At 43.8% G+C, this 20,507-nt stretch overlaps 1 protein-coding gene across 1 annotated transcript; it reads right to left on the bottom strand.

The window, feature by feature from the left end:
- Nucleotides 1-18,526: 18,526 nt before the first annotated feature.
- On the bottom strand, nucleotides 18,527-19,488 carry LOC123455198 (peroxiredoxin-like 2C). Its single transcript, XM_045135439.1, has 2 exons — nucleotides 19,065-19,488; nucleotides 18,527-18,923 (listed from the first exon to the last, which is right to left on the bottom strand). The coding sequence occupies exons 1-2, from the start codon at nucleotides 19,486-19,488 to the stop codon at nucleotides 18,796-18,798; spliced, it is 552 nt and encodes a 183-aa protein (XP_044991374.1). The 3' UTR covers nucleotides 18,527-18,795.
- Between the last annotated feature and the right edge of the window lie 1,019 nt (nucleotides 19,489-20,507).

The raw sequence follows: 20,507 nt of genomic DNA on the forward strand, positions 1-20,507 counted from the left end.
ATTACTAGCATAATAATAATAAAAATGACTTATTTTCTAATGTAGAAAACAAATCACAGTAGCACATGAATTTCTTGGCAATTTCAATATTTGGATTCATGGCCTTCATCCAGTTTTCTTCAAACATTTTTGAAAGTGTAAAAGAAATTAGATTTTATACCAGCATAAACAGTGTTTTCACTTTCTACAGAAATCTAAGCACTTCAAGCCCCTTCAAGTATGTTGTGCTCTTTTTAGTTTTGCTAATGAAAATAGAAACACGAATCCCTGGGAAGCGTGCCTAGTCTCCTGGGGCCTGGGGCAGCCAGCTCCACTCTGTGCTTGGGCCTGGAACCACCGCCTTCACTCTGCGCTTGGGCCTGGGGCAGCCATCCGGCCCCTCTTTGTACCGCCATGTCTTCCCACGCCCAGCACTCTCTGAACTATCAGCCCAGGATGGAAGGCCTGGCTGTGTCTTCTTACTCTTGCGTCTCATACCCTGACCAGTCTAGCTCCCAAGGCTGGACTTTGAGGTTTGGATTTCTCAGTTGGCCATGGGGAAGCAACTCCCTTTCTGCCAGAATCCTCCGGACAATGGCAGGCAGTCAGGTGGAGGCCTTTGTAAGTCAGGAGAGAGCTAGACAAACTTAACAGAGAGTACTCTGTGATAATTACCGCCCTGGCAGACTTTTGTAAGTCTAAACGCTACCGTCACCATTCTGTTTCTGCGGAAAAGTGTGGGCAGGCTTTTCATTCTCCCCTCAGCTCTTGGCATGCCAGATGTAACCTTCATCAGACCTTCCTTTTGGGGCATCCCCTGTGTGGGGCAGCATGGGCTGTGTGTTTGGCACCATGTTTGTGGGTGACATTAGCTTTCGTGTTCTGGCTTACCAAGTAGGCAGGAGAGGTGACAGGGACCATGGGTATGACAGGAGGAAAGGAAAGAGACGCGGGAGCTGGGAATGCCTCCTGTGCTCCTTTGGGATTGGTTCTAACTGGTAGGCACATGCCTTCCCGCTCTTCCGTGAAGTCATCTGGATAATGTAAATCTCTCCCCTCCTGCCAGCTCTGCCGACCACTTACCCACAGTGCATTAAAGGGACTGCAGTGTGCTGGTGAAACATACACACAGGTGGATGGGGTTTACCTGCCCACCCTGTACCATCACAGGGAGCATTTAAAAATATTTTATTTATTTGAGAAGGGGGAGGGAGATAGAAAGGAAGAGAACGGACACACCAGGGCCTCTAGCCACTGCAAACGAACTCCAGGTGCACGCACCACCTTGAACATCTGGGTGTTAGCGTGGGCGCTGGAGAACCGAACTTGAGTCCTTGGGCTTTGCAGGCAAGCATGTTGACTGCTGAGCCATCTTGCCAGCCCTCAGGGAGGGTTTGTAAAGCACAGTGCATCTTGAGAGCTGACTCACAGGCAAAGTGTAAGCACTAGGGGGCTTTCCCCCCTCTTGCCCCCCTGAACAGAAGTAAAGTTCTCTTCTCTATCTCCAAACAGCTATGCCTCACCCCCACACAGGTGGTCCATATCTGTGCCCCGTCCTTCAGGAGCCTGAACCTAGCACAGGGAGAGACCAAAAGAGGCTTTGGACAATGTGACCTGAGCCGTCAGCTTAGGCGAAATGTGCACAATATACTTCTCTCTGGACTGAATTACTCTGTAAAGTGGCAATCACTTCCCAGACAGACAGGCCCTGGAGGATCCGCCATTCTGTCGGGACTAATCACCGTTGCTATGGAGAAAGCCACTATTTCATTAGAGAAAGCGCCTTGACACAATTAACACATAGTTCAGTTGTTCTTCATCCCTTTTGGGTCCAAAGGTGGAGGGGTTGTGGGGTGTTGCTTTCCCTGGGAGCCCCCAAAGGAAAAAAACAGGCCAAACAGGGGAGGAGGGTTCCCAGAAAGTAAACCCTCCCAGGCCCCATTGGGATGCAGATGGAGGCCTGTCAAAGGAGGAAGGAGCAGGCTCAAAACTGACAGAAAATCAAGAGAGGGGATGAAGGTTTCAAGCAAAAGAAAACTAAAGTAAAACTTATGCCAGTTGCAGTTTGGAGTATAGAAATTCACTCAAGACCTCTCCCTACCCTCCAAGGAAATCGCTACCTCTACCTACCCAGGAGCCTGGAGGGTAGGCAGGACCCTCCCTGGGCTTCTGTGTGCGCCTCTCTCCTGAGTCCTTATAACTCCCCTTTCACAAGTTCATTTCAAACTAGAGAACATAATATTTTCTTCTTAGCTTGACTGTCCCAAGAAACCATCCCCAGGGTGCCTGCCTGGCTAGAAGCAGGGAATGCTAATGAAATGATGTAGTTTTTAAAAATATTTATTTATTTGAGAGCAAAAGAGAGAGAACGGGCATGCCTGGGCCTCCAGCCACTGCAAATGCCCCCTTGTGCATCTGGCTTACATGGGTTATGTGGGGAACTGAACCGAGGTCCTTTGGCTTTGCAGGCAAGTGCCTTACCCACTGAACCATCTCTCCAGCCTGAAATGATGTGTTTTAATAGATATGAAATGAGGATCTGAGGACAAGTCTTCAAAAGTTACTAAATTCTGGGGCTGGAGAGACGGCTTAGCCATTAAGCGCTTGCCTGTGAAGCCTAAGGACCCTGGTTCGAGGCTCGATTCCCCAGGATCCATGTTAGCCAAATGCACAAGGGGGTGCATGCGTTTGGAGCTCGTTTGCGGTGGCTGGAGGCCCTGGCGCGCCCATTTTCTCTTTCTGCCTCTCTCTCTCTCTCAAATAAATAAATAAAAATGAACAAAAAAAAAGTTACTAAATTCTGGGCATCTCCCAGGAGGAGCCTCTGGCTTCAGCTTTCTCTCCTTGCCTGTCTTATGCCACATGGAGGAAACGACTCAGAGTCACTGTATTTTTAAACAGATGAAGGAAAAGAAGGTGCTCTCCCGGTCCCTTACTAAGAAGTGCTTCTGGAAAGAAGAAGGCAATAGCAAAGTTGGCCAACAAAACAACAGAATAGCCTATGTATCTGGTACATGGGTGTTTTGTACCATCATCTCTAAGTAGCTAATGTATTTCTTTCCGCCTTACTCTTTGGGGAATTCTCAAGCGTGTCCCCTGACGCTCCTGGAGACCACAGAAAAGCAAATGACACCGAGTTTTCCCTTCTTAATTAAAATGTTAAATAGGGTTAAGATGCCAAGCTTCATCGGAGTATTTGTTCCCCTGGTGAACTCGGAGCCCTGCCGGGTCCAGTTCAATGGGAGTTCTTTGAGTCAACACGTTATTAAGTTTCCAAATGTAATCAGCCCAGATAGTTTAATGGAAACTTTTCTCATTTCTTTTAATAAGCATGTGGATTTTTTTTTTAAGCACTCAGGTTAGATGCCCTGCGTTGCCCTTCCGTTACCAAATCACCATGGCAACAGGCAGCTGGTCTCTACAAAGCCTGGTGACACAGGGATGGCTCTCCCAGGAGCCCAGCCCCCAGCCCAGCCCCCAGCCGGGCATAAATCTCCTCAATGGGATTAGATTGTTTAAGGGGCTAAAGGCTGTGGGAAAACTTTTGTCTACCATATTCATCTTCTCTGCTGCGTGTCTCAACATTTCCACTCAGGGCACAATGGGGTTAAAAGTAAGAGCAAATGTTTTGATGGGTTTATTTTGAATTATGGATTCATGAATCTGCATAATGGCATGCCAGCATGCCTCTGCTTGTGACTGGGCCCTCTGAGGACCAGAAGGTGGGTGACAGAGGGCACAGTGGGAATGAGCCCCGGGGGATAGCTTCAGCGTAGAGAATGAATTACATGGGTTGAAGGGACAGACAGTATCTCAGGGGTAGGTTGTGGGCTCGGGGCCTGTTGCAGGCTGTGTGTAGCACGAAGAGCAGGTCTTCCTCCTGACTGGTGGAAAGATGAATCATAACTAGTGACTATTATGCTTCTGTCTTTGGTCTGTGTGCTCCACAGACCTCGGAGAGGGCGTGCTGAGGGTTAGCCTCGTGGGAGCTGATTTATGCCCCTCACCATCCCGGTCCAATCCACATGCTCAGTGGGGCCCAGTCCTTAGAACCTCAGACTGTGTCTGCCTTTGAAGTCTCCACCTCCAGATGTGATCGTGTTGAAATGAAGCCCTGGACCGTCTTGTCCCATGTGTGTCCCATGAACGTGCAGGCAGAGGCCAGCGGAGCGTCTTTTCTCGTAGCCCATCTGTGTATTTCTTTCCCTGAGATGGGGTCTCCCTCAACGCAGAGCTGCTGTCTGACAACGAGCCCCAAAGATTCTCTGGTATTTGCCCAGTGTAGAGAAGGGTTGCAGACTTTCATGGCCATGCCCAGCATTTTTTTTTTCTTGTGATCTCTGAGGAGTTTATTGTGATGGTCTCTCATGTGAGAATCCTTCATGCTTAAGAAGCAAGTTCTCTTAACCTTGGAGCCATCTCCCAACCTCAAATTTTTAAAAAAGAAAATTTTTAATATATTTTATTTATTTGGGAGAAAGAGGCAGAGAGAGAGAGAGAGAGAAAGAGAGAGAGAGACAATGGGCATGCAGGCAAGCACCTAAACCACATCCCTCCAGCCCCCAACCTCAAATTTTTAATAACAAATATTTTTGCTACCATGAGGGGAAGAAAAATGACATCCACCAAAAGAAGGCCTTGAAAAATAAAACTTGCATGCTCTGCCAAGCCTGACAGAAATTATACCTCAGATAGAAGAAACGGTATGAGGTTTTGCAGATTCAGTGTGAAGTTCAGATCAAGTTTTACTTTTCTTACCTTTGGCGTGTGTCACGACTCTACTGTGTGCCGTGACTATCTCTGTGGATGGCTGGGGAGAGAAGTCGAGAACAGATGCTGTCTTGCAAAATCGCTCTCCCAACATGTGGCATTTGTGGAGTTCAGTAGGCCATCGGTCTCCATACAGAAGGCAGAGGTGACCAGAACGGCGCTGAGGGTCTAAGATGTGATTGGAAACCCTCAACACGAACAAGAAAATGAAATGCAAACGAGTAGAGATTATAAACTCACTTAAAGTCATAACCATCAGAAAATTCCGAATCACGACTCCCTTTGCCACCGTAACCTTTTCCCCTCACACATATGTAACGGAGTCTGTCAAAGTTAACAGGACGTTCAGTCGTCCCAGCAGGGCAATCAGGGGGAGCTGCGAGGCAAAGGGAAACACCTCGGTCCCCTCCATCCATCGGGTGGGACAGCATCAGCGTGAGCATGTGACTGTTTATGACAGGAATGAAGGGACAGAAGCCTCCACTGATGGACAAGGTCTTCAAGCCGCCCCTCATGTCTTATGGGTTACAGGACTTTATCCATGGTTACCAAGTGACCAATTCAGAAAGCTAGCGGAGTGAATGGACTATCTCTCCTTTCACCTGGCATTTTGACTGTGTTCCCTGAACTCTGTTTATTTTTCATTAAAAGAAATGCTTTCAGCCAGGCATGGTGGCACACGCCTTTGATCCCAGCACTTGGGAGGCAGAGATAGGAGGATTGCCGTGAGTTTAAGGCCACCATGAGATGACATAGTGAATTCCGGGTCAGCCTGAGCTTAAGTGAGACTCTGCCTTGAAAAAAACCCCCAAAAACAGAAATGCTTTCAGCCAAGGGCACTGCCACATGTCTCAGTGATAAGATGGCAGACATGCCGTCCTGGATAGGGTGGTCAAACTGGTTTTCTATTGCGGTGGCTCTGGCAGAGATGTCCCTGGACCCCCTCAGCTGGTTTGGGGACTGTGGGGACTGAGGCAGGATCTTTTGGAGCAGCGACCTGTCCATATCTTCAAAAGATGCACCAAGCCGAGCGTGGTGGCGCACGCCTTTAAGCCCAGCACTTGGGAGGCAGAGGTAGGAGGATCACCATGAGTTCGAGGCCACCCTGAGATTTCATAGTGAGTTCCAGGTCAGCCTGGGCTAGAGTGAGACCCTACCTTGAAAAACCAAAAAAAGAAAAAAGAAAGAAAGAAAAGAAAGGAGAAAAGGAGAAGAGAAGAGAAAAGAAAGAAGATGCACCAAGAAGCCGAGGCCGCGTTCTCAGCATCTCTCTTGACTGACGGTCACGCTGGCTGAAGTTACGCTTCCGTCAAGCCTTCGTCTCTTCCTGGCTCCCCACCTTTTAGTCACGAGGAGGAGAGATGAGGAGACCTCATCTTTTCAGGAGCTTTGTATCCTCACAAAAGTCTCAAAGTGTCCCAAGTGCCATAAAGGCTTCCCTCACTGTTTTCTCCCCACAGGTGGAGCTGGTAGACTCACACCTGTGTTCTCAGGTGCGTGTTCTCACCTTTGGATTCTGCTTCTGCTTGCTCAGGGACCCGCAGAGATTCCTGGCCAGGTGAGAAGTGTAGCTGAGATCATCCTGAGCCCAAGGGAGACCTGATATGATTATTGTTCCCAGAGAAGCTTTTATTTATTTATTTGCCTATGTCTTGGTGTATATGTGTGTGTGTGTGCATGCACACACGTGTATATGCATATGGGTGTATGTGTGCGTATAAAGGCTAGAGGTTCACATTGGGAATTTTCCTTAGTAGTCCTCTATCTTATCATCATTATCATTATTATTATTTTTTTTTATTTTTATTTTTTTTGATGTGAGGGTCTTGCTAGCTCAGCCTGACCTGGAATTCACTCTGAAGTCTCAGGGTGGCCTCGAACTCACGGTAATCCTCCTACCTCTGCCTCAGGATTGCTGGGATTAAAGGCTTGCACCACCATACCTAGTTTACTTTTTTTTTAAGTTTTTTGTTCATTTTTATTTATTTATTTGAGAGTGACAGAGAGAGAAAGAGGCAGATAGATAGATAGATAGAGAGAGAGAGAGAGAGAGAGAGAGAGAGGGAGAAAATGGGCACACCAGGGCTTCCAGCCACTGCAAACAAACTCCAGACACATGCGCCTCCTTGTGCATCTGGCTACTGTGGGTCTTGGAGAATCGAGCCTCGAACCAGGGTCCTTCGGCTTCACAAGCAAGCGCTTAACCACTAAGCCATCTCTCCAGCCCTTTTTTTTTTTTTTTTTGCAGGGTCTCTCACTAAACATAGAGCCTACTGATTCAAACTAGGCTAGATAGCCAGCGAACCCCAGGGACAAGAATGTCTCCATCTCCCTGGCACTGGGATGTGTGTGTGTGTGTGTGTGTGTGTGTGTGTGGGCACTGGGATATGTGTGTGTGTGTGTGTGTGTGTGTGTGTGTGTGTGTGTGTGTATATATTGCTGCTGAGTTCCAAACTTCAGTTCTTATACTTGTATGACAAATCTTTACCCGCCTAGCCATTTCTCCCCGAAAAGTGTTTGTTTTTGGTTTGAAAGCGCTTAGGTGCCTGCACGCAGGGATGGTTAAGAGTGGCGGCAGGTGTGTAACAGGAGGGTGTAGTAAGCTTCTTTCTTCCCAGGAGGCCATGAGAGGTGACTGCCATGCTGGGGGCCTTTTAAGCTCTTTCATTCCTTGTTCAGCTTACTTTGGTGACAGCCATTTGGTAGTTCCTGTCTGGGTTGTGTTTTAGAAATGACAAACACCTCCTTGGCCACACTTTAGAGAAACACTTTGGGTGAGGGCCTAGCAGCGGGGCCCTGGAAGAAAGGCAGGGAGACCGCGGTGGCCTTCATGGTGGAGCAGCTCCTGGCTCAGGCTTGTTGCTAAGTAAAACGCCTTGATCGTTGTAGGCGCCTTTCTCAGTGTGTGCTCAGCCAGGGAGAAATACTGGGAGCTTTCCGCCCGTTGCTGGAAGTCCAGATCCGTCATCATTTTGCAAGAGGTCCTTGGGTGAGAGTGGGGAAGAACAGTACAATTACCCAGCATGCCAGTCTGCCTTCATTTTCAGGGGTAGCCTGTGCTTTGAATAGGGGATATAGAAACTAAATAAAACATGATTATTTTCGTTAGTTTGGTGTTTTGAGGTAGGGTTTCACTGTAGCCCAGGTGGACCTGGAATTCACTATGTAGTCTCACGGAGGCCTCCAACTCACAGCAGTCCTCCTACCTCTGCCTCCAAAGTGCTGGGATTGAAGGCGTGTGTCACCACACCTGGCTCATTTTTGTTTTCTAAGAAATTGGGGACGTTCAGGACATCTTCAAGTCATCAAGCATATTTAAAGTACTAACCTTGACCCAGCAAGGTGTCCAAAGTCCCTGCTCAGGTAGTGTGGTGTGGCTCAGGACACAGGGCCTGTGCTTAACAGGTTCTGCTTTTGTTCCTTAGGAACCATGAGCCCCTGAGCTTAAGGGCTGAGGCTGTCGTAGCCAGGAGTGCTCATAGCAGGGGTCACCATCTTTCATTTCTTTATGTATCTGCGAAGGTACTTTCTTTTAAGGACACAAAAATTTTCTGAAGGTGAAGGTCTGGGGAACTAGCTCAGTTGGTAAAATGTTTACCTCACAAGCCTGAGGACGTGAGTTAGATGCCCAGAAGCCACATGAAAATGCTGAGTATGGTGCTAGAGAGAGGGCTCAGCAGTTAAGGTGCTTGCCTGCAAAGCCTAACCACTCTAGTACTCACATAAAGCCAGGTATACAACGTGACACGTGCACCTGGAGTTCATTTGCTATGGCTGGAGGCCCCAGTATGCCCCTTCTCTCTGTCTCTCTTATCTCTATCTCTCTCTACTTGCAAATAAATAAATTAATAAATATATTTTTAAAATTTAAAATTTAAAAATTTTAAATTACATACCTGTAATTCCATCCCTGGGGGGCAAAGATGGGGGGAACCTTGGGGCTCGTGCTGCCCATCAGTCTAGTCTATTTGATGAGCTCTGGGTCAATGACAGACACTGTCTCACAAAAGGGGAGGGGGCTGGATGGAGAGAGAGTGGTTAAAATGCTTAATGACCAAGTTCAACTCCCCAGTACCCATGTAAGCACAGAGTGGTGCATGTATCTGAAGTTTGTTTGCAGTGGCTGGAGGCCCTGGTGTGCTCATTCTCTCTCTCTCTCTACTTGCAAATAAATAAATAACGTATTTTTTAAAAGACGGATGGATTCTGAGAATGTCTTCTGGCTTCCACATGCATGTGTCCACAGGTGCATCTGCACACACATGAACGCATGTGCATGCATGCGCACATAGACATTTAAAAAGTGTGATATTCAGGATTATTGGTTTTTCTACTGCATGTGTCTGTATCATGTAATACACTGGTTTGAAAATTTGATACACTAAAGGAGGGGTTGTTTTTCTGTTAGTTGACAGATCACCGGCCATTTAGAGAAGACACTACTTTATGGTGCCTGGAAGTGATTTTCCAGGAAAATGTGCAGAAATGAGGCAGGATTAGCTTTGACTGGCAATGGCAGAGGGCTCATAGGAGAAAGGAGTCTATTTCCTTTCCCCACACATGTCCACGCACAGGCCGTCTACCGCGAGATGGCAGCTTCAACAAGCCCTTTTTTCTTTCTGTCCATTTTAATTTGCACTCTGAAGTACAGAAGGGGTGTCCAAGCTCCACCTGTCACCTTCACCTCTCAATCGGAGAGTAGAACAAAGTGGAAGACTTCACCCTGCACTTTCCTGGGCATTAGTTCATAGCTTCACCTGGCTGCCAGGGCATTGGGGGCATGCAGTTTCTATCAGAATAAATGCCCAGCTTTTTTTTTTTTTTTTAAAGGCCAAAGTGCTACTTAATTTTAATTTCTTTCTTTTTTCTTCCTTTAAAATTTTGATCAAGAAAGCCAAGCGCCACATGTTCTCTCTCATATGTGGATACTAGCTATAGATGATTGGGCTTCTGCGTGAGAATGAAAATACTTAGTAGCAGAGGCCAGTAAGTTAAAAAGGAGACATAAAGGGAAGAGAAAGGAAGGGAGGAGGGTACTTAATAGGTTGATATTGTATATATGTAAGCACAATGATTGTTATGGGGAGGTAATATGATGGAGAATGGAATTTCAAAGGGGAAAGTGCGGGGGGGGGGGGAGGGAGGGTATTACCATGGGATATTTTTTATAATCTGGAAAATGTTAATAAAAATTGCGAAAAAAATGAAAAAAAAATTTTGATTGAACACAGGACTTCATTTATGCTAAGCAAGCTGTCCACTACTAATCTATATCCCAAACCCCAAAAGTGCTTTTTTTAAAAGGAGAGAGAAAAGGTATTCTAAATACCTATTCTTTAAAATTTTTTTTGAAATATATTTGTTTATTTATTTATTTGAGAGAGAGAAAGAGGCACAGAGAGAGAAAAAGGGAGAGAATGGGCACACCAGGACCTCCAGCCACTGCAAATGGGCTCCAGATGCGTGTGTTCCCTTGTGCATCTGGCTTACGTGGATCCTGGAGAATTGAATGGGAATTCTTTGGCTTTGTAGGCAAACACCTTAACTGCTAAGCTGTCTCTCCAGCCCCCTATTTTTTTTAATAAAAATTTTGCTTTTCTTTTATTATTTTATTCATTTGAAAGAGAAAGAGAGAGAGAGACTGAGAGCTCCAGGGCTTCTAGCCACTACAAACAAACTCCAGAAGCATGCACCACCTTGTGCATCTGGCTTATGTGCATCCTGGAGAATCAAACCTGGGTCATTAAGCTTCATAGCAAGTGCCTTAACTGCCAAGCCATCTCTCCAGCCTTAAGTATCTATTTTTTTTTGTTTATTTTTATCTATTTATTTGAGAGCAACAGACAGAGAGAGAAAGAGGCACATAGATAGATAGAGAGAGAGAGAGAGAGAGAGAGAGAGAGAGAGAGAGAGAGAGAGAGAGAATGGGTGCACTTAGGGCTTCCAGCCACTGCAAACGAACTCCAGACGCATGCACCCTCTTGTGCATCTGGCTAATGTGGGTAATGGGGAATCTGCGCCTTGAATCGGGGTTCTTAGGCATCGCAGGCAAGTGCTTAACTGCTAAGCCATCTCTCTCCAGCCCTTAAATATCTATTCTTAAGGAGAGAGGAGTGTTCCACCTGTACAGTAAAGCCATAGTAACATAAGAAGTATTTAATTTAGGTAATTTAATAAAGGTAGTTAATTTAGAATACCAGCCATACCAGAGTTCATTTAATTAGGATTTGAAGTCAATTGCAATATTGAACTAGGCACAGTGGAGCACCTGTATTCCCAGCTAGTCAAGAGACTGAAGCAGGAGGATTGTTTGAGATCAGGAGTTCAAGGTCAGCCTGGGCAACATTGAGACTCCATTTCAAATGATAATAACAAAAGGTCTACGGAGCTATTGTTGATCAGTGGTGTCTACTCAGGACCTCTAACAAAACAAAACAAAACAACAACAAAAATAATCAAGTCACTGCCTGCCTACTTTCAATTACTCGGAGGGAATGACTGGGGATTAGAAGCAAATCCTTAAAATGGTTACTCCTTCTTTCCCCGCCTAAGATGCCTTTCTGTGGACTCCAGATGGAGGCGCTCCTGTTCTCCCCAGCGTTCCCTGCAGCAAAGCTTGTGGCCGTGTGGCCTCTGGCAAATCCCACCCTCTTTATTTGAATCTGTTTCCGCTTTAAAATTTTTTCAAGACGTTTACTTTTTTGCATGTGTACGTGTATACGTGTGTGGGTACCTGTGTGTGCAGGTGCGTGCGCATGTGGTGATGCTGGCGGGGTACGTGGAGGCCAGAGGTCATTATCTGGTGTCTTCCTCAATTGTTTTCCTTCTTATTATTTGATAATTCTTTTTTTCAAGGTAGGGTCTCGTTCTGGCCCAGGCTGACCTGGAATTCACTATGTAGTCTCAGAGTGGCCTCGAACTCACAGCGATCCTCCTCCCTCTGCCTCCCGAGTGCTGGGAATAAAGGCACATGCTACCACGCCTGTCTATCTTATTATTTGAATCTGGGTCTCTTATTGCTGTACTTAAGCGCTCACCAATTGGATGAGTTTCACTTACCAGACTCTCCTGTCTCCACCTCCTCAGAGGTGGGATTACAGGTGTGCAACATTTGGCATTTCCCTGGGTACTTTGGCAAGCACTGTATCTGCTGAGCCATCTCCCCTGCCTGTCAGTTTTCTCTTGGATAAAAAGTGCACAGGAGGGGTTGGAGAGATGGCTTAGTGGTTAAGCACTTGCCTGTGAAGCCTAAGGACCCCAGTTCGAGGCTCAATTCCCCAGGACCCATGTAAGCCAGATGCACAAGGTGGCGCATGCATCTGGAGTTGGTTTGCAGTGGCTGGAGGCCCTGGTGTGCCCATTCTCTCTTCCTCTGCCTCTTTCTCTCTCGGTCTGTCACTCTCAAATAAATAAATAGAAATAAACAAAAATGTTTAAAAAAAACAGTGCACAGGAATGTCACTCTTACAGATATTTCAAGCACACTTCGGGGAACTGTGACTGTTCTTTCTCTGACGAGAGCTCCCCCTGGACCCAGTAATAAGATGACTGCGCTGGAGAACCCAGTGGGCAGGTGTGTGGGAAAACCTTTGAGTGATCCACTTGGTCAGTTCCATTTGATAGGAAAGGAACCTGCAGGTGATAGAAGATAGAGATCATGTCCTGAGCCACCCGATTAGGCAGTGGCAGCCAGGAACTTCTTTATTGTATTTTTTTTGTTATTTTATTTTATTTTATTTTATTTTTTAAATTTTTATTAACATTTTCCATGATTATAAAATGTATCCCATGGTAATTCCCTCCCTCCCCACCCCCACACTTTCCCATTTGAAATTCCATTCTCCATCATATTACCTCCCCATTACAATCATTATAATTACATATATACAATATCAACCTATTAAGTATCCTCCTCCCTTCCTTTCTCTACCCTTTATGTCTCCTTTTTAACTTACTGGCCTCTGCTACTAAGTATTTTCCTTCTCACGCAGAAGCCCAGTCATCTGTAGCTAGGATCCACATATGAGAGAGAACATGTGGCGCTTGGCTTTCTGGGTCTGGGTTACCTCACTTAGTATAATACTTTCCAGGTCCATCCATTTTTCTGCAAATCTCATAACTTCATTTTTCTTTACCGCTGAGTAGAACTCCATTGTATAAATGTGCCACATCTTCATTATCCACTCATCTGTTGATGGACATCTAGGCTGGTTCCATTTCCCAGCTATTATAAATTGAGCAGCAATAAACATGGTTGAGCACGTACTTCTAAGGAAATGAGATGAGTCCTTCGGATATATGCCTAGGAGTGCTATATCTGGGTCATATGGTAGATCAATCTCTAGCTGTTTTAGGAACCTCCACACTGTTTTCCACAATGGCTGGACCAGATTGCATTCCCACCAGCAGTGCAGAAGGGTTCCTTTTTTTCCACACCCCCGCCAACATTTATGATCATTTGTTTTCATGATGGTGGCCAATCTGACAGGAGTGAGATGGAATCTCAATGTAGTTTTAATCTGTATTTCCCTGATGACTAGTGATGTAGAACATTTTTTTAGATGCTTATATGCCATTCGTATTTCTTCCTTTGAGAACTCTCTATTTAGCTCCATAGCCCATTTTTTGATTGGCTTGTTTGATTCCTTATTATTTACCTTTTTGAGTTCTTTGTATATCCTAGATATTAATCCTTTATCAGATATATAGCTGGCGAAGATTTTTTCCCATTCTGTAGGTTGCCTCTTTGCTTTTTTCACTGTGTCCTTTGCGGTGCAAAATCTTTGTAATTTCATTAGGTCCCAGTGGTTAATCTGTGGATTTATTGCCTGAGCAATTGGGGTTGTATTCAGAAAGTCTTTGCCAAGACCAATATGTTGAAGGGTTTCCCCTACTTTTTCCTCTAGCAGTTTCAGAGTTTCAGGTCTGATGTTAAGGTCTTTAATCCATTTGGACTTAATTCTTGTGCATGGCGAGAGAGAAGAATCTATTTTCATCCTTCTGCAGATATATATCCAGTTTTCAAAACACCATTTGCTAAAGAGGCTGTCTCTTCTCCAATGAGTATTTTTGGCATTTTTATCAAATATCAGGTGGCTATAGCTACTTGGGCTTACATCTGGGTCCTCTATTCTGTTCCACTGATCTACATGTCTGTTTTTGTGCCAGTACCATGCTGTTTTTGTTACTATGGCTCTGTAGTATAGGTTAAAATCAGGTATGGTGATACCACCAGCCTCTTTTTTGTTGCTCAGTATTATTTTAGATATTTGAGGTTTTTTGTGATTCCAAATGAATTTTTGGATTGTTTTTTCTATTTCCATGAAGAAAGCCTTTGGAATTTTGATAGGGATTGCATTAAATGTGTAGATTGCTTTAGGTAAGATTGCCATTTTCACAATATTGATTCTTCCAATCCAGGAACAAGGGATGTTTCTCCACTTTCTAGTGTCTTCTGCAATTTCTCGCTTGAGTGTTTTAAAGTTCTCATTGTATAGATTCTTTACTTCCTTGGTTAGGTTTATTCCAAGGTACTTTATTTTTTTTTGATGCAATTGTGAATGGGAGTGATTCTCTGATTTCATCCTCTGTGTGTTTGTTGTTAGCATATATGAAGGCTACTGATTTCTGTGTATTTATTTTGTATCCTGCTACATTGCTGTAGGTTTTGATCAGCTCTAACAGCTTGCTAGTAGAGTCTTTAGGGTCCTTTATGTATAGAATCATGTCATCTGCAAATAATGATAACATGATTTCTTCCTTTCCAATTTGTATCCCTTTTATGTGTGTCTCTTGCCTTATTGCTATGGCTAAGACTTCCAAAACTATATTAAATAAAAGTGGGGACAGTGGACACCCTTGTCTTGTTCCTGATTTTAGTGGAAAAGCTTCCAGTTTTTACCCATTTAGTAATATGTTGGCTGTAGGCTTGTCATAAATAGTCTTTATTATATTGAGATATGTTCCTTCTATTCCCAGTCTCTGTAGGACTTTTATCATGAAGGGATGTTGAATTTTGTCAAATGCTTTCTCTGCATCTAATGAGATGATCATGTGATTTTTGTCCTTCAACCCGTTTATGTAATGTATTACATTTATAGATTTGTGTATGTTGAACCATCTCTGCATCTCTGGGATAAAGCCTACTTGGTCAGGGTGAATGATCTTTTTGATATACTCTTGTATTCTGTTTACCAATATTTTGTTGAGAATTTTTGCATCTATGTTCATGAGGGAGATTGGTCTGTAATTTTCTTTTTTTGTTCTATCTTTGCCTGGTTTTGGTATCAGGGTGATGCTGGCCTCATAGAAGGAGTTTGGTAGGATTCCTTCTTTTTCTATTTCCTGGAAAAGCTTAAGAAGCAATGGTGTTAGCTCTTCCTTAAAAGTCTGGTAAAATTCAGCAGTGAATCCGTCCGGGCCTGGGCTTTTTTTAGTTGGGAGATTATTGATAACTGTTCAGATCTCCATGTTTGTTATAGGTCTATTTAAGTGATTAATCTCATTTTGATTTAATTTAGGTAAGTCATATAGATCAAGGAAATCATCCATTTCTTTCAGATTTTCATACTTTGTGGAGTATATGCTTTTATAGTATGTCCCTATGATTTTTTGAATTTCTCTGGAATCTGTTGTGATGTTACCTTGTTCATCTCTGATTTTATTAATTTGTGTCTCTTCTCTCTTTCTTTTGGTCAGATTTGCTAAGGGTTTATCAATCTTGTTTATCCTTTCAAAGAACCAACTCTTTGTTTCATTAATTCTTTGGATTGTTCTTTTTGTTTCTATTTCATTAATTTCTGCCCTAATCTTTATTATTTCTTCCCGTCTACTGATTTTTGGTTTGCCTTGTTCTTCTTTTTCCAAGGCTTTAAGGTGAAGCACTAGGTCGTTTACTTGCGACCTTTCTAATTTCTTTTTTTTTTTTTTGTTCTGAAATTTTTCATTTTTATTGACTAAGAATGTGACTGTGTACATACTAATGAAAATACATTGAATATATAGTTCTGTGACTTTCATGTGCTTTCCATATAAGTATCCTAGGTTCATAGCAGTATTGCAGCTGCTAATAATAACCAATATTTTGATTCTGTGATACTTTTTATCAGGATTACCTGAGACATTCCCCAAAAGAGTAAGATCCTAGAAAAGTCCAATATGACAATAGCTCTCTAAAAAAGCAACTAGAGAGTAAGAAAAAGTGCTGTCTAGGGTTGTCCATCCAAGCCACAGTGCATGTTTTTTGTTTGGTTTTCTTTTGAGACATTGTTTCACTCTATAGCCCAGGCTGGTCTCCAGAGAACACTTCTGTTGTCTCTGCCTCCTGAGTGCTTGGAAAACAGGCATGGGTTGTGACCCAGCTACCAGATTAGACACAAGTTACAAAGTTTTGAAAATTTAAATAATTCTTAAAAATCCTTTGGAAGCTGGGCGTGGTGGGCGCACGTCTTTAATCCCAGCACTTGGGAGGCAGAGGTAGGAGGATTGCGGTGAGTTCAAGGCCACCCTGAGAAGCCATAGTGAATTCCAGGTCAGCCTGGGCTAGAGTGAGACCCTACCTCAAAAAAAAAAAAAAAAAATCCTTTGGAGACTCATGGAGAGAAGGGGATAAAATGGAGAATAGAGTTGTGAAGGGGAAAGTGAAGGGGAGGGAATTATCATGGTTTATTGGCTATAAGTATAGAAGTTGTCAGTAAGAAAAAATAATTCAAAACTGAAAAAAAAGTCCTTTGTATATACTAGGAGTTCATCTTAGTAATTTAAAATAAGTTCGGTTCCAAGACGGGAAAAGGCAGTTTGAAGAGGAGGGAGTGACTAACAGAACACACGGGGTATGAACATAAATTTCAGAGGCAGAAGCACAGGCGGATCAGGGGATGGGGGAGAGGATGATCAATAAACACAGATTATATATGAAAATGACATAATGAAACCTACTACTTTGTATGCTAATTAAAAATAAAAATAAGTGCTGGAAAGATGGTTCAGTGGTTAAGGCACTTGCCTATAAAGCCTAACAACCTGGGTTCAATTCCCCAGAACCCACATAAAGCCAAGTGCACCAAGTGCAGCATGCATCTTGAGTATGTTTGCACTGGCACACCTATTCTCTCTCTTTCTGCTTGCAAATAAATAAATAAAAATGGTTAAAAATAAAAAAGCAGAGCATGGTGGCACACACCTTTAATCTCAGCACTTGGGAGGCAGAGGTAAAAAGGTATTACCATCAGTTTGAGGCCACCCTAAGATGACAGAGTGAATTCCAAATTAGCCTGGGCTAGAGTGAGACCCGACCTTGAAAAACAAACAAACAACAATAATAATAATAATAATAATAATAAAAAATATGGTCAGGGCTAGAGGATTAGCTCAGTGATTAGAGTATGTACTCTGTGTGCATGAGAACTTAAAAAAATTTATTACTCTTCTGAGAGAGAGAGGCAGATAAAGAGAATGGACACGTCAGAGACTCTAGCTACTGCAAATGAACTCCAGATGCATGCTGTATCTTGTGCATCTGTCTTACATGGGTACTGGGGAATCACACCTGGGTCCTTAGGCTTTGCAGGCAAGTGCCTTAACCACTAAGCAACCTCTCCAGCTTGCATGAGAACTTTTTTTATTTTTCGAGGTAGGGTCTCTAGCCCAGGCTGATCTGGAACTCACTATGTAGTCCCAGGCTGGCCTCAAATTCTCAGATATCTTCCTACCTCTGCCTCCCAAGTGCTGGGGTTAAAGGCGTGCACCACCACACCATACAAGGCATGAGAACGTTTAAAACAAAACCCCATAGTATGTTTTTCGACCCTCCTCACTCCATCAGTAACTCCCAGTGAACTGGGTGGTGGGTGTGTAGTGTGCAGGAGCTCTGGGCCAGTGGCTGTGAGATGTTTGAGGTTTCATTAGCGCAAACACAATGGAAGTTCAACCTGGGCACTCCGCTCCCTGCGGGAGAGTTCTGTAGGCAGGTGTTGGCCCTTTCAAGACCATTCTGGTCAGGCAAGTCACTCAGGCTCACCAGAGAACAGGTGAAGTACTGTGAAGTTTGGAAGAGCAAAAACACCTGTCATCACCCTGCACACACACGGTATATCATTTCGTCTTTTCTAAGCATACAAAAATATTTTTAAAAAGTGGTTATACTACAAATTTTTTTCTTTAACTGAATAAAATGGTCTTGAGTGGCTTTCCCTTCCCTTCATTCTTCCCTCTCTTTCACTGTTTGATGACTGACTGTTTTTCTGGGGCAAGGTCTCACTGTGTGGAGCTCAAACTGGCCTCCTGCCTCAAGCTAAGCCTAAGATTATAGCTATGCACCATCATATCTGACCTTGCCTTCCCTTTATACAGTTCAATTGCCAAAAATTCTTTTATTGAATGGATTTACTATATATAAAATGGTATTCATAATGTTATAAGTATTAAAATGTTTTCTATAATTATTTGGTATAAAACTGCAAAAGCCATAAAAATGTATAAACTTTAGAAATGGTGAAGATGGCTTGGTCAGTAAAATCATTTGCCATGTAAACATGAGGACCTGAGTTCAGATCCCTAGAGCCCATGTAAATACAGGGCATGGCAGTTACAACCTGCAATCCCAGCACTTGAGAGGCAGAGACAGGTAGAACCCTGGGGCAAATTGGCTAGATATGCTAGCCAAATTGGTGAGATCTGGGTTCATAATTGGTGAAATTCTGTTTTGTTAAAAATAAGGTAGAGAACCATGGGATACTTTTTATAATCATGGAAAATGTTAATAAAAATTGAGAAAAAAAATAAGGTAGAAAGTGACTGAAGAAGGCATCCAGTATCAGCCCCTGGCCTACACACACGTACAATGTGCATATACACCTATACACATACATGTGCTCACACACACAGACAAAAATATTTAAATGTGTATCACATTTTTGACAACAAGTACTCTCTGTGTTCATTACACATCAAGGGCTGGGAAGGGCGAGCAGGTGAGACACTGAACAGAGCTGTGACACCTTGCAGTGAAGACACATTTCCAGGACAAGAGGCAGATTCAGTGTCGAGTCACACATGGATAATGGAGGGTCTGCTTGTAAAGTTCACGTGCTGAACTTCTACAAGCTGTAACACAGAGTTTATGGACTTGTGATCCAACCTATTCCTATCACGGTGTATAAAATGGATGATGTTACCTGGACCCAAAATGAGGGTTCCACCTTGCTGAGTTGGGTCACCTTGGAAATCAAAAAGAGGGTCCGTCACTGCCCGCCACAGGCTTTGCAGGCTTCCCGAGAGCAGGTTCGATTTTACATGGGGGTTCTGGGGGCTCTGTCCTGAGGAGACAACTTCTTCACCTCTTTTCATTCCCAATCTTTTATAAATTTCTCTCCCAGGATCAACATAAATTTCATGAGAATATCCAGTCAGTTTGCAGAAAGGCTCAATGTGATGGTAAGAAGACTGTCCAATTACTATAAGGGTGACATTTGCTTCTTGCAGGAAACTCTTGGGGATTTTAGCCAGATCTTCCACGTATTCTTTGCAAATGTAACACAGGAAATGCCGCACGAACACCACCATGGCCCGCCGTTCTGCGAACAGCGCTCCAAACGGCACCAGCCGGCCCGCCGCGTCCAGTACCGGGAGTTCTGTGACGGCGGCCGCCAGGCGCTGCCACTGTTCCGGGCCGGCGGAGGCCGGGGCCGGGGCTGGGGCTGGAGCGGAGCCGCTGACCTGCCGGCTCACCGGTGCGGCCATCGCAGCCCGGGTCCCCGAGCACCAGGTCTGCGGCCGCCCCAACGGGTGGGGGCGCCGGGCTGAGGACCAAAGGAGCAAGGGGCCTCTAATTTCTTAATATAGGCACTCAAGGCTATAAATTTACCTCTTAGAACTGCCTTCATTGTGTCCCAGAGATTTTGGTATGTTGTGTTCTCATTATCATTTGACTCTATAAATTTTTTGATTTCCTTTTTGATTTCTTCATTGACCCATTCATCATTTAGTAGTGTATTGTTTAGTTTCCATGATTTTGTGTATGTTCTATAGCCTTTCTTGCTACTGATTTGTAGTTTAATTCCATTGTGGTCAGACAGAATGCAAGGAATTATTTCGATTTTCCTGAATTTGTTAAGATTTGCTTTGTGTCCTAATATATGGTCTATTTTAGAGAATGTTCCATGTGCTGCTGAAAAGAATGTATATTCTGCAGCCTTTGGATGAAATGTTCTGTATATATCTGTTAAGTCCATTCCTTCTATGACCTCATTTAGTCCAGATGCCTCTCTGTTTATTCTTTCCTGGGATGACCTGTCAATTGATGAGAGTGGGGTATTAAAGTCACCCACCACCACTGTGTTTGGTGTTATCTGTGACCTTAGTTCTAATAGTGTTTGTTTGACGAATTTGGGAGCCCCCATGTTAGGTGCATATATGTTTAGGATTGTAATGTCCTCCTGTTGGAGTGTGCCCTTAATCAATATAAAGTGACCTTCCTTATCTTTCTTGACTAACGTCGGACTAAAGTCTACCCTGTCTGATATTTGGATAGCAACCCCTGCTTGTTTTCTAGGCCCATTTGCTTGAAACACCGTCTTCCAACCTTTCACCCTAAGAAAATGTCTATCCTTTGTAGAAAGGTGAGTTTCTTGGAGACAACAAATTGTAGGATCCTGCTTTTTAACCCAGTCTGCAAATCTATGTCTTTTCGTTGGGGCATTGAGGCCGTTGATATTAAGAGATATTATTGAAAGGTGTGTATTTATGTTTGCCATTTTTTT

The sequence above is a fragment of the Jaculus jaculus genome, chromosome 1 (assembly GCF_020740685.1).
Source record: "Jaculus jaculus isolate mJacJac1 chromosome 1, mJacJac1.mat.Y.cur, whole genome shotgun sequence".
Lineage (NCBI taxonomy): Eukaryota > Metazoa > Chordata > Mammalia > Rodentia > Dipodidae > Jaculus > Jaculus jaculus.